At 44.8% G+C, this 26,526-nt stretch overlaps 1 protein-coding gene across 1 annotated transcript in view; it reads left to right on the top strand.

Moving 5' to 3' along the window:
• The window catches only part of LOC126232134 (uncharacterized), a gene marked incomplete at its 3' end in the record, with an annotated part of 51,694 nt that extends 27,634 nt beyond the window's left edge, over positions 1–24,060 (top strand). Inside the window, exons 4-6 of the mRNA XM_049942442.1 lie at positions 4,001–4,128; positions 15,542–15,717; positions 23,852–24,060. Of these exons, the coding sequence (XP_049798399.1) occupies positions 4,001–4,128; positions 15,542–15,717; positions 23,852–24,060 (513 nt within the window). The remainder of the gene's footprint in view (positions 1–4,000; positions 4,129–15,541; positions 15,718–23,851) is intronic.
• Positions 24,061–26,526: the final 2,466 nt, after the last annotated feature.

The following is a 26,526-nucleotide window of genomic DNA, read 5'->3' as shown; positions in this document are numbered from 1 at the left end:
GATTGTTCATTCTACTCAACATCTCCTACTGTTACCTCTGACTTCCATTGAGAACGGCAATGACATCAGCTATTCCTGTCACTGATAACCTTTCAAGATGAATTTTAATTCCATTTCTGAACCCCATTTTTAATTCCGTCATTGCTTCTTCGATGTACAGATTGAATCGTAGGGGCGATTAGATGTATGTCTTTTATCTCTCCTAACCTAATCTGTTTGTTATTGGTCTTCCTACTTTATCCTCTTGTTTGATGTACAAATTGCACGTAACCCTTCTTTCCCTAGAGGTTACACCCATTTTCCTTAGAGTTTCGGAAATCCTGCAACATTTTAAATTATCGTACGATTTTTATCTAATTACAAATCCTACGGACATGCCTAGATTTTCCTTAAGTCTCGCTTTAACCATCAATCGCCCACTGAGAAGTCCTTCGCTGATGCCTTTATCTTTCCTAAAACCAAATTGATCGTCATCTAGCACTTCCTCAATCTACTTTTTCCTCTTATATACATATTCTTGTCAGCAACTTGAGTGTGAGAGCTCTTTAGGTAATTGTGCGGATGTCCTCGCACTTATGTGTCCTTGAACATACAGAACTATGTGAATGATATTTTCAAGAGATACTGATTGTTTATCTGAAGAACCAGTTTGAATAATAATTTGGCTTCCAAATTTCTGAAAAATTTTCTAAATTCCTAAGAACTCTTACACATGCCTTCCACATGATTTGATCGCGAGTCTTCCTGACCCCTGTTTGTTTCTGTGGGCTGCAGAGGTAGGCATCTCGACGACCGCTGCTTCCCGTGACGTCTCACGAGGCCACCTGAGGACAGAGCAGCGTCGACCTGACCGCCACAGGCAAAAGCGACTCCCGCCGCTGAACACCACAGAACGCCCTACACTATGCTGCTTGTGGTGTGGTGTCAGTGGTAGCCACAGATCTCAACCCAGGTTACACCGGTCTGTCTGTGATGGCTGGTGAACTTCTCCCAACCCGTTGCTATACATTCTGCAGACGTTGCCCTACAGCCAGATACCAGTGTAATGTGTACGATGCTCTCAAGTCCCTCATGCCGATGATTCGTTTTTTTTACAAAGTCATTAAGATGCACGTTCTTTGGACTTTCTCTTTTGCGATTTGCGCTGAGTAATTCCAATAGCATTAGGAACAGAACAAACATCGTGTACACACATCATTCTCCATCTGTAGCAATGTCTTTTTTGTACTGAAAGTGGGCTCGCATAAGAACGAAATGCCAAAAATCTGGCACAGGCATAAAAATAATGCAGTATTTTTCTTAAAGACGTTCTGTCTGCCATTAACTGTAACATTATTTGTTTTCACGACTACATTTTCGATCCTATGCCCTTTATACAGGTATACAGCAATAACTGAAAAGTGAAGTGCAGATGGCATGTATAGAACGCCACTATCCTCCCATACATGAGGCAGTTATATTACAAAAAATGCTAAAAACAGCACATCACTTGCATCGGGCCACTGGAGGTGTCAGAATTTACAAATCTTCTGACGTGTATATATATATACACTCCTGGAAATGGAAAAAAGAACACATTGACACCGGTGTGTCAGACCCACCACACTTGCTCCGGACACTGCGAGAGGGCTGTACAAGCAATGATCACACGCACGGCACAGCGGACACACCAGGAACCGCGGTGTTGGCCGTCGAATGGCGCTAGCTGCGCAGCATTTGTGCACCGCCGCCGTCAGTGTCAGCCAGTTTGCCGTGGCATACGGAGCTTCATCGCAGTCTTTAACACTGGTAGCATGCCGCGACAGCGTGGACGTGAACCGTATGTGCAGTTGACGGACTTTGAGCGAGGGCGTATAGTGGGCATGCGGGAGGCCGGGTGGACGTACCGCCGAATTGCTCAACACGTGGGGCGTGAGGTCTCCACAGTACATCGATGTTGTCGCCAGTGGTCGGCGGAAGGTGCACGTGCCCGTCGACCTAGGACCGGACCGCAGCGACGCACGGATGCACGCCAAGACCGTAGGATCCTACGCAGTGCCGTAGGGGACCGCACCGCCACTTCCCAGCAAATTAGGGACACTGTTGCTCCTGGGGTATCGGCGAGGACCATTCGCAACCGTCTCCATGAAGCTGGGCTACGGTCCCGCACACCGTTAGGCCGTCTTCCGCTCACGCCCCAACATCGTGCAGCCCGCCTCCAGTGGTGTCGCGACAGGCGTGAATGGAGGGACGAATGGAGACGTGTCGTCTTCAGCGATGAGAGTCGCTTCTGCCTCGGTGCCAATGATGGTCGTATGCGTGTTTGGCGCCGTGCAGGTGAGCGCCACAATCAGAACTGCATACGACCGAGGCACACAGGGCCAACACCCGGCATCATGGTGTGGGGAGCGATCTCCTACACTGGCCGTACACCACTGGTGATCGTCGAGAGGACACTGAATAGTGCACGGTACATCCAAACCGTCATCGAACCCATCGTTCTACCATTCCTAGACCGGCAAGGGAACTTGCTGTTCCAACAGGACAATGCACGTCCGCATGTATCCCGTGCCACCCAACGTGCTCTAGAGGGTGTAAGTCAACTACCCTGGCCAGCAATATCTCCGGATCTGTCCCCCATTGAGCATGTTTGTGACTGGATGAAGCGTCGTCTCACGCAGTCTGCACGTCCAGCACGAACGCTGGTCCAACTGAGGCGCCAGGTGGAAATGGCATGGCAAGCCGTTCCACAGGACTACATCCAGCATCTCTACGATCGTCTCCATGGGAGAATAGCAGCCTGCATTGCTGCGAAAGGTGGATATACACTGTACTAGTGCCGACATTGTGCATGCTCTGTTGCCTGTGTCTATGTGCCTGTGGTTCTGTCAGTGTGATCATGTGATGTATCTGACCCCAGGAATGTGTCAATAAAGTTTCCCCTTCCTGGGACAATGAATTCACGGTGTTCTTATTTCAATTTCCAGGAGTATATATATATATATATATATATATATATATATATATATATATATATAATTTTACATGTGTATTCTTTGTACCACATTAAAAACAAAGTTATAAATCGCATTCACAACAACTTTCGTACATGAATTGATCCGGTGGACAAATAAAAAGAAATAGGAGTACAAAAAAAGAGATAAAAACATGTGATGGGATACATGTCACACATTACAGAACATTATGTCTATCATCATATAATTGTAAAATGTACTGTTAATATGTAAGGTACTGTACCAGTACAAATGTAGTCATACATTTCCATGGTCCTTAGAAAGTTTAGGCCGAGAATGACTTTTTCAGCTACACTTGCAAAACACCTTATTCAATTTTTTACTGAATTACTAAAATATGTTACTTATGTTAAAATAAATACATCCTAAATATAAAAACGTTTATGAGTGGACATAATTCTTCCTCATTTCCATACATATCATACAACTCACGGGAAACGTTGCAAAGACTACTCATATTATAAAACCAGCATAGACACAATTCTGTGCAAATCGTTACGTCCTATGCTTGTCAGTAAGTCAAAGTCAAATAGCTAAACTATACAGTCTCATTTATGTTACTTTCTATTAATAGCACGTAAAACTGACTGGAATTTATCTCGAGGTCTCTTATTTCTTAAATCTGTCTTATTGTTGGGCAAGCTGTGTGGGTGATTTTGAAATAGTTGTATATTTCCACTTCTTCAGGTATTTTGATACTTCTACCATTAGGTTAATTTTTATTACTGGATCTACGTTAGGTGATGGTGCTCCTCTCTCTTTGCTTGATGTGCTCTTCAAATCTGTCGTTGGAATATGAGCTTTGCGTCCGGTCAAGGTGTCCATGCTGTAACTCATACGATTACTGACATTGTATATTGATCTAGTTTCGAAAGGTAAATGCTACCTGCATACACTTTGTGGGGGCAGAAAGTGAAAGCTGTGCTTCCTACAGAAGTCTGATCCACTGGCTTGTTCACCAGTCCGTCGTCTCCCGTCTTGTGCAGATCTGCAGGTCCAGGCGGCTGTTTTCCGGAAAGGACTCTCCAGCTACTGGCGGGACTTGGCGCCGCTGCTCTCACTCGATGCGACGCACGCCCCACAGCTGTTGGTTCCCCTCGCATTCGAACGTATGGTAAGTGGAGTTTTTTCCTCCTCTTATAAACTGTATTAAACGTACAGGGGGTGAGAAAATGACACACACCACCTGGTCAGTTCTTGGAGAGTGTTTCCCAGTTTACCTTCTTCACACTCTAGCTATCTTTGGCTCTCCAGTTCTAATACTAACCATATGGAAGAATTCTGAACCAACCTCTACTTCTGTGAGCCTTTTGGGGCTATGATACAGGGAGGCTAAGCTCGGAATGGTTAGAGATCGAAGAAAATCGTCTGTATCTTTCTTTTCTCGTATTTGCTAGCTACTTCTTTAACAGATTCAGATAACTTTGCATCCAATCCTGCTTCACAAGCTGAAGCATGTTAGCTTCATATTTAGTGGAGAGTGGTCTAGAGTCTCAGTGTGGCATTTCAAGTCTCCATCAGAATCTTCTCTTCCTAAGAATCTCTACTCCATATGGAAGGAAGGCCTATAAAATTACTTCTCTCAACATGGAGGTTCGGCAACTTCAAATCTCGTAATGAACCTGTATACATACCACATAATTCATACATTTCGACACAACTGTTCAACGTCTTCCCACCTTAACATTCACGTGACCATTTCCCAGGACTCCATGGCCAGACGATAGCGCAGCTGACACTTGTGGCTCGACGCCATTGGCGGCCCCCTGTGCTCACCACTGCCAGCCAGCACGGCAATGCCCCAGCCGCCGCAGCCACAGAGGACGCGCGTCAATAACGAAAACCTGCAGTTGGGGTCCACCAGTTAGCGCGTGTTGCGTCTGCGAGTGGCTTTGTTAAAGGCACTGTGCTACTACAGTCACAAGCGGAATATCTGGTGAATGCGTCAAGGCCAATGAAAATCTGTGCCAGACTAACGTGAAACCGGATGCTGCTTTCTGAGAGCATTCATCTCAGTCGTTAGCCTTTCTGCACGTGTCTCCTGGCCTAACTCGAACCATTATCGAGTCTGAATTCTCTGTCTATGATTTATGAACACTACCACCAGTGATGTTCCCACTACCGAGAATAACAGTTATGTGGTCTTAACACATACACTGGACTCGCATTCGGGAGGACGACGGTTCAATCCCGTCTCCTGCCATTCTGATTTAGGGCATGGCCGACTTCCTTCCCCGTCCTTCCCTAATCAGATGAGACCGATGACCTCGCTGTCTGGTCTCCTTCCCCAAACAACCCAACCTTAACACATAGAATGGCCACTGTGCATTATGACTGTTTGGATTCTGACAGTAGTATACATGGAAAGTAAAAGGACGCAGTATGATCTGTGTCTTTGTGTAACTTTTTGTGGCGTATGTAGCAACGTGCCAGTCCCTAAAGTATCGTGTGAGCCTCATTTTGGATCCTTTGAGAAGAGAATTAGGCGATACCTGTTTTAGTGACCTGAGAAGGTTCTGGGTAGATTAAATCTTATTCCTATAAATATTACCGATGTTTGCGGGATGGTAATTTCAACGATTGATAGTAGCGGGTTCCGTATTTAAGAATGGTTTCTGCCGACATCGTATCGTGTCCTGTCATTGCATCTTGTTTTCGTTACCATAATCCAAGCATTTCACTGCAGCAAAGACAATTTACCTGATACGTATCCAATATTTTGTAGAGTTAGTACCTCACAGCTTGCGAGAATGTTTGAAGGACGACTTCTTTATTACATTTGCTGTGCAGATACGCTTCGTTGGTCATACACTGCACCTGCTTAGGAAAAGTGTAATTGCGAAAAGTTATTCCGTGAAACCAATGTTGTACAGATAGTTTCGATTTAAAGACACACTTTGCTTTCTGAATGAAACTTGAGTCTTCAGACAGCTGCAGCAGTCTTGAGGTATTCGTATTCGAGATAATTCCTCTCGTGGTTCTTCACTACAGCCCTACAGAGTAGTACGGCAAAGCGTGCTGTGGCCCAGGTAACGACGCAGCTTACGATTTTGACCCTGTGCCCCTGGTAACTGGGCTCTCACATCATACTGTGTGCAAATATGTATGTATGTATGTTCAGAATAGTTCAAATGGCTCTGAGCACTACGGGACTTAACTTATCAGGTCATCAGTCCCTAGAACTTAGAACTACTTAAACCTAACTAAACTAAGGACATCACACACATCCATGCCAGAGGCAGGATTCGAACCAGCGACAGTAGCAGTCGCGCGGTTCCAGACTGAAGCGCTTAGGACCGCTCGGCCACACCGGCCGGCATAGATTAGGTCTAGACGGCAGAAAGCGCAGTGGCGCCATGGCAAGGACGACGGATTCAACGTATTGGAGGGTGCAGATATAAAAGTGTGCACCACCTTCCAATTCACTGCTCCTGCACAACGAGGGAAATTCTGAATTTTATTTTTCGTTTTCTATACTGCTTGTCGACGTACTGGTAAGAGTCGACTGCAGCCACGTGTCACCACTGCAGTGAGTTTGGGTTTGTCTGTGCGCTGCACCCCCTACTGTGTGGACTCGGCCCGTGTCGCTCGCTGGCCCCCCTCGCCCTGTGTTGTCGTGACGCCCACAGCCGGGCTGTCGGAAGCGCGAAGCGGCTCAGACCACAAACGGGATGTTAGCTGCCCGCTGACCGCTAACCGCACGCTGTCACTGCGAGGACGTGACGCACGTCCCACACACACACACACACACACACACACACACACACGTAAACGCGTGCAGTATTCCTGGCGCACATCCGCAAAGCTCTACTTACGCAAATACGAATTGGAGGCGATAAATCGCGATCCCGTCTAGAACCGGTCGGCCATGTATGTATGTATGTAAATTTAAAAAATATTGTATTCTAAAATGATTTCTTTTTTCTCTGGCTCCTGCCATCAATATAAAACTGATAAAGGAGGTATTTCATTCAAAAAATATGAAAAAGAAGAACAACTGTATTGTGAAAACAACTGAAAGCTTTTTAATTTCCATTTTTTCTCGTATTTGTTATATACGTAACAGTTTTGTTATTTCGTAATTGATTCATTACAATATACACATTCTTTTGTGAATAAGGTAATTTTTTAATTTCCAATGTATTAAACACTTATTAGTAACTCAGAGAGAGAGAGAGAGAGAGAGAGAGAGAAGTTTTCAGTGTGTACATACTTAGAACAGCAAAAGCAATGGCAACTCAAAAACAATACACACACACACACACACACGCACGCACCATAAACATATAAAATACTTTCTTTACACGGATGCATATTGTACATGTTCCACACGAAATATATACTCTGTCTCTCTCCCTTTCTCTCTCTCTCTCTCTCTCTCTCTCTCTCTCTCTCACACACACACACACACACACACACACACGCACACATGGACGCACGCAGTGTGCAATGAAACATTCATAATCTCGAACATGCAGTCAGAACTGTGACAAACAGTTCATCAAACTATTCCACACACACCCAGTCAAGTGGAACACCTTTTTATCTTTTTACTAACAAATAAACCCACCCAGACACATCAGTAAATAGTCTGGGTGCAGCAGATTTCCACACCTATGCCCCCCGATGAACCACCTGTGATCGTGGTAGGACACCCCTGCTTCCAGCTGGAATTGCAGTATATACCTCAGTATATAACCTCAATCGAAAGGTCTCCTGATAACCATTTGTGGTGCAGCGCCAATGCCCTTGAGGAGGCACCTGTTGAAGTCCCTGAACGTGAAAGTCTTTCAGGCTGTGCAAATCACCGTGTCTGTCATGCAGACTTGTGGGATAGTCCAGCTCTAACTCTAGGACATATCCCTCAACAGCATCAGCAGCCACATATTTGATCTCTTTCCTCAGTCTGCTGATTTCCCCTTTGGACATCCATCAGAACCCTCCAAATGGTAGACGTTGTTGCATGGTTTGCCTTTAGAGACAGTTTACATCCAGGTAAAGGATTAAACTGAAATCGTCAGACAACCTGTACTCCCCCTCGATTATTTGCAAGTTATTTGCCTTGGAATACCTGCGCACACATTGGCAAAGTCACTCGTGGACCGCATGTTCCAGGAAGACATGCATCTCAACGTTGGTCAAGACTTCGCTGCTGGCTTGTGTCTTTCTTAACATGGCATCCCACGTAATCTCAGCCATATGCTGCAGAACTTCTCGAAGATGTTGGCGGTCAGATGTCCATTGGTGTTCATCATTTTACATGTTCTGATAAATCCGAGATGCCGTCCTGCCATTCATTCACCAAGTGCCTGTTTACTGCATTCATTATGGAAATGCCTCTTACTTTACTAGAGAGTCCAGATATTCGTGTAGAAAGACCTCTTCTCCATCACAAGCTGAAACCCTACACCATCGAGATAAGTGGCTACCTTTGCTACGAATATCTTCAGGACGCGTTGGTTAAGAAAAATTTCTAAAGAGACGTGAGCATGAAGCGTTGTGAATCCAGGAAGTGGTGTGATCCTCTTTGAAGCGGCATATATTTGTCAACGGTGTCAGCAATGACACTGATCTTTTCATCCTACTATCCAGACTCGTCAAAGTGCTGAACTAGAAAGTGGGCATCATGCTCACTGAAATTGTGGAAAAGATGGCTGTGTGCTGTGGCAGTTGGTACTTACAGTTACATGGGTTGTCAGCTGCACTCTGGGACTTCCCCGTTACGTGGCAACAGTCTCTACAGGGAGCTTCCTCACTTCTGTCCAGTCACAGTCCCCAGGTATAACGATCAGCTGCCTGCTTGTACAGTGCATCATTCTCCTTCACGTTGGTCATGAGTACGTTTTCACTATAAATGTTATAAACATCCCGTACAAGAAGCTCAGTGAGCAGCCATCTCGCCCTATTCCCTTGGCATAAGATTTTAATTTTAGTGCACAGATCTTGATGGGTAGCCACATATCGTATGCATCATTTTGTGACAGTGATACGGGAGGCAGAGGCACCACGTTCACACTGTACCACAGGAGCTAGGAGGCGCTCTAAATCGACGTAAACGACGAACGGACAGAGGTGTTGGTGACAGGCATTCTTAAACTTCAAGAACCGTTTATCCTTGATAATCATTTCCACACCTATTGTTTCCTGGCTCTAGCAGTCAATCAGGTGTCTTTCAAGATACATGTTCTTGGTAAACGTCTTGAGACATGTACAGCAAAAATATCTTGCACCTTTTTTGTTTTCATTTCAGAGGGACGTAGGTGGGACATGCATTTTATCCAAACGTTGTGTTGCCTATCGTCTTCAGAGATTAGCAGCAGGTCTACACTTTTTGGATGTTTCTCGGCTAATATGGACAAGAAGAGGGGACCACCTAATTTACGCTCGACTTCTTTGTCGATGTGCCACACAGCGTGTTAATGTTTGTCTTCTTCTTATGGATTTCCTACATTCGGCCATAAACGAGAAATTAGAACGTCACTGGACATCTGGTGTTTGTTGTCTATCTGTATGCCCTGTATTTTTTGGTTAATTTCTATCACTAGTGAGAAGCAAACATGGAAATCAATTTAAACTCCTCTCGTCATGATTCTGGGCATTAGGACATGCTTTTTGTTAGCAGTATATACTTTTGAAGAGAGATGTTGCTGGACCCCACAATAATTTGATCAAAATCTTATGAACATAAATCAAGGCAGAGCATACAGCTGAGTGTCTTACACGACCCCCTTTCCTGCACCTCAGAAAAGTGACTCAGTATGACCACTCTGGTACCGACTCACCCCATGACGTCACGACAGCTCTCCCCCTAACTTGGACAATGCTCTTCCCCTCAACAACACGTCGAACTCCTAATGGCTCTGCACACGAGAAGGAGAAATTCTGAGTACTTACAAGTAAAACTGTTGTTGTCTTCATTACTGGAATACACTTCCAGCAACTCATCATCAGTGGGCATGTTTGTCATTAAGGGCATATCCAGCATGGGAACTAGAGGAGGTGTATGACGTCGGCAGGGGAATGTGTCTGAAAGAATATGGACAAACCCAAACGAAAACACAGGTGCAAAAGAACTAGTAGCTGGTGGTCGCGTCAAAACAGCGATAATCGCATTCAGTACAAACTAGAGCATCTCAAAAATAACAAACAAAAAATTTAATACTGTAGAATAAGCGATATCTGCCTCTGAACAATCGAAGTCGTTCCCCAGAGATCATCATCATCGTCATCATCATTATCAGCTGCTGGGTTCAGATCCCACAGCGAGTAACGCCTGCTCACAGCTAGAAAAGAAGAAGTAGAACCCATAAGAATCATTTACACTACTAGCCATTAAAATTGCTACACCAAAAAGAAATCCAGATGATAAACGGGTATTCATTGGACAAATATATTAGTCTAGAACTGACAGTGATTACATTTTCATGGAATTTCGGTGCGTAGATCCTGAGAAATCAGCACCCAGAACAACCACCTCTGGCCGTAATAACGGCCTTGATACGTCTGGGCATTGAATCAAACAGAGCTTTGATGGCGTGTACAGGTACAGCTGCCCATGCAGCCTCAACACGATACCACACTTCATCAAGAGTAGTGACTGACGTATTGTGACGAGCCAGTTGCTCGGCCACCATTGACCAGACGTTTTCAATTGGTGAGAGATCTGGAGAATGTGCTGGCCAGGGCAGCAGTCGAACATTTTCTGTATCCAGAAAGGCCCATACAGGACCTGCAACATGCGGTCAGGAATTGTCCTGCTGAAATGTAGGATTTCGCAGGGATCGAATGAAGGTAGAGCCACGGGTCGTAAAACATCTGCAATGTAACGTCCACTCTTCAAAGTGCCGTCATTGCGAACAAGAGGTGACCGAGACGTGTAACCAATGGCACCCCATACCATCACGCCGGGTGATACGCCAGTATGGCGATGACGAATACACGCTTCCAATGTGCGTTCAAAAAAATGGTTCAAATGGCTCTGAGCACTATGGGACTTAACATCTATGGTCATCAGTCCCCTAGAACTTAGAACTACTTAAACCTAACTAACCTAAGGACAGCACACAACACCCAGCCATCACGAGGCAGAGAAAATCCCTGACCCCGCCGGGAATCGAACCCGGGAACCCGGGCGTGGGAAGCGAGAACGCTACCGCACGACCACGAGATGCGGGCAATGTGCGTTCACCGCGACGTCGCCAAACATGGATGCGACCATCATGATGCCGTAAACAGAACCTGGATTCATCCGAAAAAATTACGTTTTGCCATTCGTGCACCCGGGTTCGTCGTTGACTACACCATAGCAGGCGCTCCTGTCTGTGATGCAGCGTCAAGGGTAACCGCAGCCACAGTCTCCAAGCTGATAGTCCATACTGCTGCAAGCGTCGTCGAACTGTTCGTGCAGATGATTGTTGTCTTGCAAACGTCCCCATCTGGACATGGCTGCACGATCCATTACAGCCATGCGGATAAGGTGCCGGTCATCTCGACTGCTAGTGATACGAGGCCGTTGGGATACAGCACGGCGTTCCGTATTACCTTCCTGAACCCACCGATTCCATACTCTGCTAACAGTCATTGGATCTCGACCAAAGCGAGCAGCAATGTCGCGATACGATAAACCGCAATCGCGATAGGCTACAATCGGACCTTTATCAAAGTCGGAAACGTGATGGTGCGCATTTCTCCTCCTTACACGAGGCATCATAACAACGTTTCACCAGGCAACGCCGGTCAACTGCTGTTTGGGTTTGAGAAATCGGTTGGAAACTTTCCTCATGTCAGCACGTTGTAGGTGTCGCCACTGGCGCCTGTTTACAAAACCGTTCAGCCACGCAGCGTGCGCTGATCAGCAACTCAAGTCGCAGTTCATCACGCTTCTTCTCTCCCCACTAACATTACTTACACATAGAGCATTGTGACAGTGCCCAGCGTGTTGGTACACATTTGAACATGCCTCTCTCAACTTGCTACTACTCTCATTACTTACCAAGCGTGGACGCAAGGCAGCACAAACGGGTTTATTTCTCGTAAGAAGAAGAATTTCCACATATTAAACGAGTGGGATTGTGCTGTGACAGAAACGCACGAAATGGAATATGCTGGCTGCAAGTAGCTGCTGATCGGCTACGTTTTGAGCGACACATTGCAGAAACTTGGGAAATCATCTCGACAGTTCTCCAAAAAGAGTGTAGATGTCGCCTGGTAAATAAAGACAGCTGACAAAAGAACTGTAAAAAATGAGCTCTGGAGTATCTAAACAAGTACAAAAATTTTATTAAGAAAGTAATATTTGCACATATCTGCAACACAAGTAAATCCGTTTTTCTCTCCAGCACCGTACACTTGCTTAAGGTGTCGGACTGACATACAGTTGATGATTCCAAATTCAGGATGGCAGTGTTCTTGGAAATATCCCACATTCACACCACCACCTCACGACCTTTGACTGCATGACGCTCTCTCTGTGATCACAGTTTCGGAGTGATGTCAGCATATCCTCACAGGTCATTCCTGTATCGTGGCGGCTACTGCGATAGTGGAATCGAGTCAGTCACGCTACTGTCTTCCAAGACATGTCACACTGCATTGTTCTGAGCAGCTGGGCGGAAGTGACAACTCTGTAGAAACTTGTCGAGACACAGACTGAGTCGACGCGTGTGACAACAGCTACATCTTTAATCATCTTTAAACATGAAGCGGCCGCACTCGTCGCGGAGGCCTCGCCCGTGAGCAACAATGTTGTACCAGGAGGCAGGCAGCTTGCACCCTGGCAAGCAGGTGTTCAGCGGTATCTACAGGTGTTTCGTACACCTACATCTTGGCATAACCTCAGAGAATGAAGTCGAGGGTTGTAAGATCCAGCGATCGCAATGGTCATCAGAGAGGACCCCCCCCCCCCCTTTCCAGTCCTACAATGAGGTGAGTATTCTTCAGGTGCTTGCAAACATTAACATCAAAGTGGAATGATCTTGGATAATGCCCTAAAATACCTTGACTGAGAATCTTTGCTGTTGGCCTCCGATATGGCTAGCGTGGGTGTTGTCCTCATTCTAGATCTGCCTGTTTGGTTTTTGAAAACAACATCACGTATGAATGAGGCCTCATCCACAAACAATAAAAACTGTATGAAGTTGGACACTACAGCGCTGTGAACGATACTGGATTGACACAAGCAGACATAGGGCTCAAAATCCGTTCGTCCCAGTGCTTGCACATTTCATCTTTGATTCCTCATTGTGCACTGTACACAGCAACACACCTCACCATGAACACGACACAAGCTATCTGATGCAATGGACAGCTGACATCAGGGTCAGTGGTGTGCTTGCGGCACAGGTTAATGCGCCACTGCGATGCTTGAGTGCTACGAGCCTAGTTATGTACAGTAGGTCCGTTTGGTGGTCAGGTGTGTACACTGTTTATCAGATGCTACTGTTCTGTGCACAACGGACACCCGAGATCTTTTGCAAGGGTGTGGAGAACTGCAGGCATCATTGCAATACATGCATTCATTCAGACTGACAGTCGTTGCTATGAGCTACATTGTTGTTAGGTGGTGTATGCTGTGCATGTCCTTAACACAATAAATATGCACTCTCGAGTGTTGGTTCCCTATCTCAATATAATCTATTGTGGAACCACTGTCACCTGCTTCAGTGTGACCCAAAAGGATTGGGGACCCCACATACAGAGAACAAGAGCAGTTCCGTCCCACTTCCCTCAGACTCCCCCGACGGCACCCATGTCTGTGGTGAGCACTCACCTTCCAGAACAACACACTGGGTGAAGCTAGGGTAGATAGAAAAAAGGAAAACAGAATGGGCAAGTGCGAGAGGGACTCACGCACTAAGGGTTCTGTACAGACTCCCCATCCTGGGAATCGAGATTCCTAATGATTTTTACCGGTTATCGAAACTCTGTAACTTTACTGGCAAGATACTGCTCCCAGCAATACTAAGATCGGTCCAGAAATTCTACGTTATTTCCTCAGCCCAGCCCAAACAAACAAGAACAAGCAAGCAGAGGACTTTAGTTTATGTATGTAGGGAGAGAAGATTTAAAAACATATTTCTGTTTACGTACTAAATCATGAATACAACATACATTTTATGTTTGGATGCAGTAATGTTCGTATGTTATACTTTCAACAGGTGGTGAATACAATGTATGTCCAAATAGAAAACGACATTTTTATGTGATATAATTAAAAGTTAACAAGTTTCAGATTTTTGCTTTTCTTGTACCGGAAAACTTAGTTGTTGCCAAATCGCATGATTACAAGTCGATGAGTGAGTTTTCGATTATCAAAACACGAGACATAAACGGCCGTATCTGTTGACTGGAGTGAGTTATAAGCTTACAATTTTTACGCCGCCAAGGGTCCGTATACCTTTGTATGTGACATAATTTGAACATGATACCCAGAACGTATCCAGAGAAAAAGATTCTTAACAGATGGACAGACAAATAGATAGACTGATAAAAAATAATACGAAAAGTATTTTCTAGAGTTATATAGTTACCAATTATGGATTTTAAGATTTTTTTTCCTTTATTTGCACTCTGAAATCTGGCTTCTTCCTAAATGTCATGATTCTAAATCAACAGGGAGCACCTTATAGATTTTTGTGAGTGATTTTTCAAGTATGAAATTATGTAATTTAAATGGCCATATATTACAGTGACTTAGAAGCCTACAATTTGTACAACGTCAAAGGAGCATAGACCTTAATACGTGACACAAATGTGAACTTCGCACTCGAAAATGGTCCAGAAAAAATGATCTTAACACTCGGACAGTCAATACATTCCTTCAAATCTGCAATATTCGAGACGTGTTCAGATACAGACGACATTGTGTTAGATGACGAGCAACAAACGCAAATTTTCGGCAAAAGCGATCAGCCAGGCAACAGACAAACACTACAACATTTTGAGTCAAACTGACATTTCGTGTGTGCGCAATTAACTCAGATAATGTTTCAGATATGGAGCGGCTGATGTCTATCGTTGCGTTTGTAGAAGGTCATAACATGTGTTCAGGTTTCTCACAGCGTTGGTAACGAGTAGGATTTTGACGGATTTGTCAACAGTCTGGCCATTCTATTTTCGAAAATCGTTCAAAAGTTTGAATAGAATCTCGTCAGAGTTCCAGCCAGGCCATGTGGCTTTACACGTAGGAACTCGACGCTGCTGGCAGCTCCAGAACATTTCAGTTGGATACATCGTCACGGGAGTATACATTCATACATTCAGACGTCTGTAATGTCAACTACCAAGAAATATCTGCACCTCTCTAATCGGATGTCACGGTTTGAGAAATGTATTTATTTAATAAAACCCCACTAGGCATCTGCTGTGCATTAATGTTTTTATGCCTGTACAAAACTGAATGTACTACACTCATGCGCTGGCAGTAATTTCAGTGTCATGTAATAGTGCTACATGTAACTGTATATTAAGACAGGCTGCTGCTTGTGGATGTTATGAGAGTAATTTGAACTATTTTCTGTGTGTCTCAGGGTAACCACACGAGTGATGAGCAACTCCACGGTTGGATTAAGGACATGGAACGTGTGAAAGACATGCTGCGCACGAAATCAACCGGATGGTTACAGGACTTGCAATTCGCCAACAAACAGGTGGAGCACTACGAGGTGGAAGAAGACAAGGACAGGCCAGGGCACTTGATACTCAGGTATAAGCCAGTGTACACTCAAATGTCTGTCGTACTCACTATGGTTTATTGGAGTTTATCTCACTTTTATGCATGGAAGTATTCATTACAGTTATAGAAAACACAGGGATCATTTAATTCAGAATGGAGTAAAGAACTAGCACTAAGAGACAGTAGTGAAGGACATGGTTACAGAAACTCGTGAGTTACAAAGTTTTTTGACTCCGTTTAGCCTTCGATATTTTGATTCGTATTGTGTCTTAAAATGTGCCACGTATTACGTAACAGACCAGCGGAGAAAACTGACACAATAAACTATGTTACTGCATATACTAGAGAAAGTATTGATCGTTACAGACACTTCCGAAGTTTTCATAATTTGTGGAAACAATAATGTGGAACCTGACACGAAAAGTGAGCGTGTCCTCGTGTTATGCGGGACAAAAAAAAAAAAAAAAAAAAAAAAAAAAAACACTTCGGGAGAAATTACGGTAATACCATGTAGTAGCGACTCTAGTCCAGATACTGGCATCCAGTCGGTGAGGAAAAGAGGCCACAAGTCATATTCATCTCAATAGATGGAGGAAAAATCCAAGCAGCGATGAGGGAAGATGGGAAGACGTCAGCAGAGGGCAGGAAGCGGATAGCCATCGTTCTTATATTTTGTCCGGTGGTTGGTGTGTTTAAATCAGTCCGTAGCATAGAGCGTAAATACTGTAGGTTGTGAGCGGGAGGAAAGCGGAATAGTCTCTCGAGTGGTTGACATATGGGGCCGTGGAATGGAGTAGTGTAGGAGATATGTTGGCACTATGGAGGGTGACCAGGTGGCTTCCTATGTGGGAATGGGTAAGCTCCCAGCAGGCACCCCAGGTCTTGTGGCGGTGTTGTTGGACTCTTTCAGGTGGCTTATTGTGGGGTAGATATGGAGGTGGAAGACGTGGATTACGATGTGATTACTATCAATAGGATGAAAGACTTCTGCAGTTATATCTGAAGAGGTCGATAGGGGAGTCACTTTGGGATGAGTGTGTCTGGGAAATGGGCTAGGTGTTTTGAAATGAAGGTGATCAACCGACATCCACAGTTAAGTTCATCATGGGAACTGATGTGGATATAAAGCTGTGGTCAGTGTGTGGAACGAAATTATGTGCTATAGGATGGCTCGGACAGAGACAGGCAGTAGCACAGATCACGGTCAGGGTGGTAAAATACACACTCAGGATAAAGTATTATGCAGGATGATTGAACATGATTTGTAGCCAACTGGAGCTGTTTTTGAGGAACGGTATTGTTACTCCACAATGTTTATTGTGTGGGGATTTTTGGTTTGCTACTCCACATCTGTCATCAGAACTGTGAGTGGGTTACTGGTTCACTGTGTATAGACACATGCAGATAGTGTGACGGGATAAAACTATCGATATTGTGTCAGGCAGTGGGAATGAAGGGAACAGTGATTTCAAGACAGGGGTGCGATACACAAAGGAAGCAGCTAATCGGATAGCAGAGTACTTGTGGAGAGTACATGGGGGGTTTCAGGGTAGCCAGTAGTTTGAGGTACTCTCATGAAGACTCGCCAGTTGGTACACATTTAGGGAAATCAGATAGCTTTCAGAGTAAAGTCAGTTCGACTCTGAAACTTTTATCAGTCAACTGTGGAAGTATTTATAACATAGTTCCCAAATTTACTCTCCTCCATGAACGTTCTCAGCCTCAAATTATTCTTGAATTGACAGCTGGCTAATACACAAAGTGAAAAAACTCTGAGATATTTGGCGAGTCTTGGAATGTTTATCGGAAAGACATATTCGATGCCGTAGGAGGCGAAGTGTTTATTGCAATTGACAAAAAATATTCTCTTTACTGAGGTTGAATTTGAGTGCTATAGTGAAGTTACGTCGTCGCACATAACAGGACAAGGTGAAACCATATCAGTTGTTGGATGATTTTACCACCCACCCGACTCCGCTGGGACAGATGTGGAGCCATTCAAAGAAGGTAAATAGTCAGCATTGCATAAATATCCAGATCACGCGACACTAGCTGGCGGTGACCTTAACCTACCGAGTATAGACTGGGACATCTATGGATTCACTGCAGCTCGTGCAGACAGACAGTCTTGTGAAGGACTTTTGAACACGTTTTCCGAAAACTGTGTCGAGCAGCTAGTTCGTCAGCCAGCACAAACAGGCAGGACGTTATCGATGGCGTCAGCATAGAGATGGGAATTAGTGATCATGATGTCATCATAGCGACTATGGTTACGAAAGTTAGTAAATCAGTCGAGAACGCTAGGAGAGTTGATATGCAGTTGTCAGCGTCTCACTTAGACAATAAAATACAATCATTTAATTCCAAAATTATGGCCATAGAAAAATTATGGCTAAAGTTTAAAGAGACTGTAAATCGTGATCCGGAAAAGTATGCGCCTACTAAGTGGATAAAGGGCGGAAAAGACTCATCGTGCTTTAATAACAAAATTCGGAAAATGCTGAGGAACGAAAGGCTGTTACATTCTCGGTTCAAAAGAGAACGCGCAAATGAGGACAGCAAGGTTTGTAGAGATTCGTGCGTCTGTGAAAAGATCTGTGCGCGAAGCATACAACAGCTACCACCGGAGAACCGGAAAAAGTTTTGGTCCTCTGCAAAATCGTTAAGCGGATATAACGCTTCCATTACAGTCACACGTTGACCAGTCTGCTTTGGCGCTAGAATATTCCAAAAGGAAGGCGGAAGTTAAAAATTCCTCGTTTAAGAAATCGTTCACGCAGGAGAATGGCACAAACGTGCCGTCGTTTGACCATCGCACAGAGTCCCGTATGGAAATCATAGTAATGAGTACCGCTGGCGTAGAGAAACGGCTGAAACAGCTGAAAATAAATAAGTGGCAATGCCTAGGTGGAATGCCAGTTTGGTTTTACAAAGAGTAGTGTGCGGCACTGGCCCCTTACTTAGCTTGCATTTACCGCGAATACCGCGAATCTTGCGATCAGCGCTAAGAACCAAGCGAATGGAAGAAAGTGCAAGTGACTCTGGTGTATAAGAAAGGTAAAAGAACGGACCCACAAAATTACAGACCAATATCCCTAACACCTGTTTCCTGCAGAATCCTTAAACATATTCTCAGTTCGAAACCACTTACCACTTACCGTGCTTACCACGGTCACTTCGTTTAAATATCTGGCCGTAATCTTGCGAAGCGAGATGAAATGGAATAAACATGTGAGGATTCTGGTAGGGAAGGCCAACGGTCGGCTTCGGTTTATTGGGAGAGTTTTGTGAAAGTGTGGTTCCTGTGTGAGGGAGACCCCACTTAGGACACTAGAGCGACTTCTTGTACAGCATTGCTCGAGTGTTTGGGATCTGCACCAGGTCGGATTGAAAGAAGGCATCGAAACAATTCAGGCGGAGCAGGTAGATTTCTTACCGGAGTTTCGATCAGCATGCAAGTGTTACGTATATGCTTCGGGAGCTCAGCAGGGAATTGTTGGAGGGAAGAAGACTCTCATTTCGAAGAAAACAACTGAGGAAGTGCAGAGAACCGGCACTTGAAGCTGGCTGCAGAACGATCCTAATGACGCCAGCATACATTTCTGGTAGGGGCCACGAAGACAAGATACGAGGAATTACGGCTCCTAAGGAGGCATATACACTGGCGTCTGTCCCTCGCTCTGTCAGCCGGCGGAACAGGAAAGGAAACGACTAGTTGTGGAACAGGGTACCCTCCGCCACGCACCGCACGGTGGCTTGCGGATCATGTATGTAGATGTAGATACAAAAGACGATAGTTGAGAGGAATTATTGGTTTCATGTCCGTAAATTTAGTGAAATCATTTTTGGCTTGGTTTCATTTGGAATCGTGAGGTTTTATCTATTCTATTTCATTTGTTTGGTCTTATGACTGCATGCATGAGGGTTGTGGTGTAATAGGTGGCCCCAGTTGTGTGTAGATAAGGACACTGACAGGAGTTTATGACGGCGGTGACGAAGCTGCAGTGGTGGTGGATGTGGTTGGAACTTCTGGTTCCGGCAGTGGTGGGGGCGATGGGGCGGGCCGCGGTTTGGGGCTGGCGACGGTGTTGGCGACAGAGCCAGCGACGCTGCTGGCGAGGGAGTCGACGGTGGCGCAGGTGGCGGCGACGGTGGTGGAGCATTTGACGGAGGCAGTGGCGAAGGAGCTGCCAGACTACGGCTCTCTGTGAGTGGTGAAGCAATGAAGACGACGGCGAAGGGTGGGAGATGATCGGCGAAGAACCACTGGGAGAGTCCAGGTGAGAGCTGAGGTGCTGGCGAAGTATAGTGGGGCGTGTCAGTAAAACGGAGGATATACTTCGTTCTGGAAATTTTGGGAGGACATTTTGAGGTTAACATGAGTAAAACGAGTCAGAGAATATACTCCACCCGAGAACGTGCTCAACGTGAGTAAAAAGGTGAGGGATGTTGCTTAAGACAAAGAATGTTCTCCGATTACGTATGAATAAAACTAGAGGAGCTTCTCACAATCGGAAAACATTGAAACGAGCTCTTTAGCATTCTTTGAGCTGAGTAAGTTCTGTTCAGGTTAAGTTTTACATACTTTTTGACAGTAATGACAGAATTCATGCTGCTTCGAAGGCAATGAAAGATATATGTAGCCCAACAAAATGCTGAACAGAGATACTGTAGAAGTTTATATGGGTTTCACAATAAGAGCATTACTTGCCTGGTGAACTTCCCTCCAGAAAATCACCAAAGAAGAGGGGACGACCTTTCAAAAGAAGTTAAAATTAAAACATTCTTGCTGCTTTCTACTAGACCTAAGTTTTCAGACTAACGTACGAGAAAACTTCGGTGTAGGCCTACACCAAACATCGGTGTCACTGACAATTCCCGATGTTCACCATGGTAACCAAAATTATCTCGTGTTAGAGAACTCTGACACAGTTCCGGCTTGGAGTAGATAAAAAGTCATGTAATTTTAAGATTTCGTTCGCATAACGTTCGCCTAACTTCTATAACTGAAACGTTTTCCGCATGTTGTAAATTCGGTAACATCTCAAGAAAATGCATTTTCGTAACCTGTATACGTAATTGTCTTAATAATTTGTTGCCGCACATAAAATAAACAAAATGAAACGTAGTGCAACTCTGCCTGAACACACTGGTGCCGGTTCCAGACATGTCGCCCGTTTGAGCGAGCTGAATGACACGTGACACTGCGCGTGCTTTCTGTGCCGGACACGGCAGACCACACACACCGAGAACTCAGCAGGGAGCAGAGGTAGTGAGAAAAAGGAACCCTCTCGTCACAGATTATGGCTTCGAATGTTTTGCTCGTAAGAGCTTTCTCAGTGGATGTCCTTTTGCTCCGAGAATCTTCTCCAGAGAACGTCGTCTTGTTTATTCATACGACCCAGCGTGTTTACCTTCTGTTGGATGTCAGTACAAAGTCGAAAACCGGAGATGCAAGAGGGGAGGGGGTCACAGAGCTCCAGCGGCAGTGGTGGAACTTCGGTACCGCCCTCGTAGTCCACGCAGCGCACCATTTCGTGTCTTTCTGTAGTTCACGTATCGCCCTTTACAGTCGGTCATTTCTAAATTCCGCCAATCCACTTCATTACTGGACTCGCATGATACCTTCAGTAATGGCTCCAGCACTACAGGCCAAAGCCGCCTATAGCACACAGACCCCTGCCTCTGTACGCAGATTGTCGACGATTGCCTTCCGTGGCAGCGGTCTGCCCCGCTTGTCGACACTCCAGCTCCATGTGGCGAGTATTTATTGCGTCCTCTGTTGATTTGCCACTTTGTGTTGCAACGCACTTGCTCCTAAACTGAATATGGTATCATTATAGCTGTGTAGTACATTCCCAACTGTCCAGAAGTTTCGAGATTTTCTTTAGAGCTTGTTTCAGTGGATATTGTTTGTTCACTTCCTTGCTGCATTTAAATCCGTTCTTTCGTTGCCTTATGGAATGAACGGCTCTATTACGTTAAAAACAGCCCTTTCCCGAAATTCTTCTCCAACCAAATCTCCGTATAATGTTTATTCAGATCATTGTCAGTGTGCACGTACATCCTTCATCTGGGGCGTAGAAATGATGATTTTCATCACGGCACGGGTTCTGAGTCCCAGCTTGTCAGTGGAGTAGGTCTGGTACTGTACCTCCAAGCAGAACAGCGTGCTGGTGTATGTAGCGTGGAAATGATTTGCGAGCCTTAGCACCATGGCACCACATGTCTTATGGGAGGGACAGCTTTCCGGTCAAACTGGAGACCCAGACATCACACGCAACTCATTATGATGCAGCTTCATGCTTTAATTGACAACGTCGTTGTCAAGTAACAGTGATAACCAAGGACCATACTACAAGGAGTACAGGGAGTACTGATTGTTCTGCGTTGTATCTGGCAGTATGGAAACTTTCCATCGTTGACGGGCTATAGGGAATGCGGTCGTAGATTAATCAGGAAAAAAATTGTCTCATACCCGATTCTGAGGGCTCCATTCTCATCACAACATGTACCTGACACATATGCATCGAATCGATGTACCGAACACTGACCTTAGGACAGAGTTTTACGGCCAATAATTTCTATATGATAATTTCCACTGCCACTCACGAAACGAGACCGAGCGAATGCTTCAGAGCCAATTAAACATTTGTATGCAATAGTGAAGCGTCATTTTGTCAAGTTTTTCGTCAGCAGACATGTACTTCTGGACGTCAAGCATACTAGTGTGAGATGGTGGGATGCACACTGTCGGATGTAAGCGGAAACATTATAAAAATGCCACAACTGGTAAGGGTATAATGAGTAAAGTAAAACACGTATTGTGAAATAAAAACACATGTTTGGTATTTGCAAAGACGGATTTCAAATAGCTTAAGTCATCGTATCGCGCTGTCAATAGCCGTCGGATTAGCTGAAAGGGACTGAATAAGTGGACCTGCCTGACGGTACATTCACGTTTGTCCATAGAGCTCTTCTTCCTGTGGGAGTTCTGCTTTCAGCTGTCATACAGTCTTTACGGAGAATTATCGCAGATGTCACATCACCTAAAGCAGACAGGAAACTCCCTGGCAGGTCAGAGCCGTGTGTCGGATCCCCGACGTTTCAAGTGGCTGCACTCTCCACTGCAGAGTGAGGATTCGTCCAGGAAGCAACTCCCGAGGCCTCTGGTCACTGCAGTGCCCATCCTTCCGGGAGCGCTGGTCCCGCCAGCCGTGCAGGGGAGCTTCTGTGACGGCCGGAAGGCAGCGGCTGAGCTACTGGCGGAAGTAAGGCTGTGACGGCGGCTCTCGGTTCGTGCCTGGCTAGCTCGATGTCTTTTTTTTAAGGACGTCATATTCGCCATTGATTATAAAAATTGTATTACAATTGCAGTTTCGGCGTTTTGAGCCATTTTCAAGTGGTAATGTGGAAGATTTTGCTTCAGCTCATGATAGACATGCCTACATGTCAGCGTCTAAAATCATCTATAATTCATTTGAACAAGTGATTCATATCCTTAACATAAATATCACATGTTCACTCTCTTACAATGCATACGAAATTCTTCTTTAAAGAAAAGAGGTATTCTGCGGCAAGCGCTGCAGCTCTGCTGTTTGCTGTGCCTGAAACCACTTAAAACGATATAGCAGCACAGAACGGAGTGGATGACCTGCAAGAAATAGTTATGATTGGTGTCTCACTCAAGTGCTCCGAAATCTAAAGATGAAATGTCGATGCGCTAAAATGCTAAAAAGACCAATGGGTTTGCGATTGTTTGCTGTGTTACAATGCATCCTTTAAAGAATGAAAAAGTTCCAGGTTTGTGTCCCAGTCTGGCACACAGTACTCATCTGCCAGGAGGTTTCTAATCCACTGCTGAGTGGAAATCCGCTCTGGATACTTTTAGCCGCGCGGGATTAGCCGAGCGGTCTGGGGCGCTTCAGTCATGGGGTGCGCGGATGGTCCCGGCGGAGGTTCGAGCCCTCCCTCGGGCATGTGTGTGTGTGTGTGTGTGTGTCCTTAGCATAATGTAGGTGAAGTAGTGTGTAAGCTTAGGGACTGATGACCTTAACAGTTAAGTCCCGTAAGATTTCACACACTTTTTGGATACTTGTACGCTCTTGCATAAACTATACATTATAGGTTTTTAACTTTTAACCTCGCACCTTGTGTGCTACAGGCGGCCGCTGTTGAGTGAACGCCTGCTGGGCTATCAGCCGTGGAACCTCTCCTCTGACGACGACTTCAGTGCGCTGTGCAAGGAGCGGCAGCCAGAGGCGTCGCAAATGTTCAGCCTCGCTGACGATCTGTACGCCTTCCATCGTCTCTACTGGGCCACTACAGCTGAGTACATCGATTCAGTCTACGTAGATAGCTTGAAGATTGTAGGTAAGTTTAACACTGGGACCCGGCCACTTCAGGGTTATGCGCTGACAACTGTTCAGTTGTTCGAGGAATGAGATTCAAATATCCTTCTGAATATATATTTTTAGCTCTTGCGTGATTTTGCACGCCACGCATGATCTCTGTTGCTCTTTCCAAAGTCAGTTTCTCGATTCCTCGGCAACTCTCCGTCTGGATCTAAAACAAGCTAACTATTTCATTTCGATGTATTATTGACTTCTTCATTATGCAGGGACTAAAAAAGACTACGTAGACAAAATTTTGGAGTGTTTAGAGAAGATTAAAAAGAACAAATTTTATGTGACACAAATGTGACAGGTGTGATGTTTTAGAGACGTTACTCAAGTGCCAGCTGGGTGCTAATGATTGTGTAACACACTCGCAACAAGTGGTGTGTCTCACAAATAATGTTTGCAGCCTCAGCCTAACAGGCGACCACCTCACCTGGGGTGTCTGCCACTGCCTGGTACACTGAACAACTCGTCTCCCTCCCGTAGGAGGCCCGCAACACCTCTAAAACAGTGCCCATCCCACAGCACTTTGAACAACGTCTCTGAACGCCAGTGCAGATAAGACCTTCATACATGTGCGACACGTGCCTCATATAAAAAAGTGTTCCTTCTTATCTTCTATAAACACTCTAAAATTCTGTACATGTAGTTTTTTTCAGACCTAGTCTAAGTCTTTTTAAAAATGGCGAATGGTCTCTGCAACATAACGGCTACAGACAAGCTAATTTTCTGTCAATACTGTAACTGGTGTAGTGATCTAAATTTCTCATGTGTGATCCTAGCACGATACTGTTCGTATTTACTAATTTTCTTTGACGAATAATATTTCGATTTGTAACTGAACAGTTAATTGTATCAGATACACTGTTAATATTATCCTTAGAAGTGTTAATACTATGAACTGTAGTAGGACTGAGGAAACACAGCTATCGCACCTGTCTGCTAAACAACTCTATTTGTTCGAATCACTATATTTTTTTAATTTATTATTTTATTCTCGTTGCTGGACTTTATCTCTTACTCGATCATCTATCTATCGTGCACCAGACATGAAACGAGTTGTAATCGTTCATTTCTCTCTTTGTACCTCCCTTATAGCTTCTTGTTCGGTAGGGGGTAACTCCATTTAAATGAGAGGAAAGTAGGACAGTGGGCTTGTGCTCTCTCAGCGGAAAAATTATTTATGCCAACCGTTGTCACTCTTGGCCGTTTCAGGCAATCGAACTTGCAGGGTTTTCATTGGTAGTAAGCCGACAAATTAAGAAACTAAGGTGGTCGAAAAGGGTCACAACAGATAAGGAAGTAAGTTATCATAAGAATATCCGTATATTAGAACCAGGAACTGTAATACTGAGAAAAAAGGCTTTTCCAAAATTTCGGCTGTCGCCGATAATTTACTGCAGACAACCATAAGAATAACACTGGCAGATTAAAGGAAATACGCATTGTTAGCAAGTTACCAAACAAGCAGACTCTTACCCCATCTGTTGCTAGACTGAGCTGCACTCTGCAGCATGTCTATAATCATGACTGAAACTGTTATGGACACCGAGAACAAACGTGTGAGCTGTAGTTGATGTTTCAATTCCTCACGAGTGGCGGCAAGATATTAACGAATGAGAAGGGACAAGACCTTACAGAGTTATGGACCACTAGCTGTTTGTCTGGAAGCTAACTTTAAGCCCGACATTGAAGATATCTTCAGGGGCCGGCCGGTGTGGCCGTACGGTTCTAGGCGCTTCAGTCTGGAACCGCGTGACCGCTACGGTCGCAGGTTCGAATCCTGCCTCGGGCATGGATGTGTGTGATGTCCTTAGGTTAGTTAGGTTTAAGTAGTTCTAACTTATACTTGGTATATCTGAACACTTCTTAAATAAGGAGATGATTCAGAGGCTTCCTTTACCAGGATACAGGTTGGCTGGCAGCTTTTCGAGGAGCTCTTTGCGGTGTGGGGGAGTAGCCATGTATGTGAAAAACGGCATTCCATTTGAGTCAATTGATGTTTCAAAGTACTGCACAGAAAAGGTGTTTGAATGTTGTGCAGGTGAGGTTAAATTTAACGGAGCTAAACTTCTAACTGTTGTTATTTATAGATCCCCAGACTCCGATTTCACAACATTTTTGCTAAAGCTAGAGGAGGTTCTTGGTACACTTTATAGGAAATACAAAAAGTTAATTATATGTGGTGACTTCAATATTAATTGTATAATTGATTGTGCAAGGAAGAGGATGCTGGTAGACCTCCTTAATTCATATAATCTTATGCAAACCGTATTCTTTCCAACGAGAGTGCAAGGGAACAGTAGAACAACCATAGACAACATTTTTGTTCATTCCTCATTACTAGAAGGGCATTCTGTTAGCAAAAAGGTGAATGGCCTTTCAGATCATGATGCACAAATTTTAACTCCAAAAGATTTTTGTGCTGCAACACGTGTTA

The sequence above is a fragment of the Schistocerca nitens genome, unplaced genomic scaffold (genome assembly GCF_023898315.1).
Source record: "Schistocerca nitens isolate TAMUIC-IGC-003100 unplaced genomic scaffold, iqSchNite1.1 HiC_scaffold_447, whole genome shotgun sequence".
NCBI classification, from domain to species: domain Eukaryota; kingdom Metazoa; phylum Arthropoda; class Insecta; order Orthoptera; family Acrididae; genus Schistocerca; species Schistocerca nitens.
The sequence above is the reverse complement of the archived record's forward strand: the minus strand, read 5'-3'. Positions and strand labels throughout refer to the sequence as shown.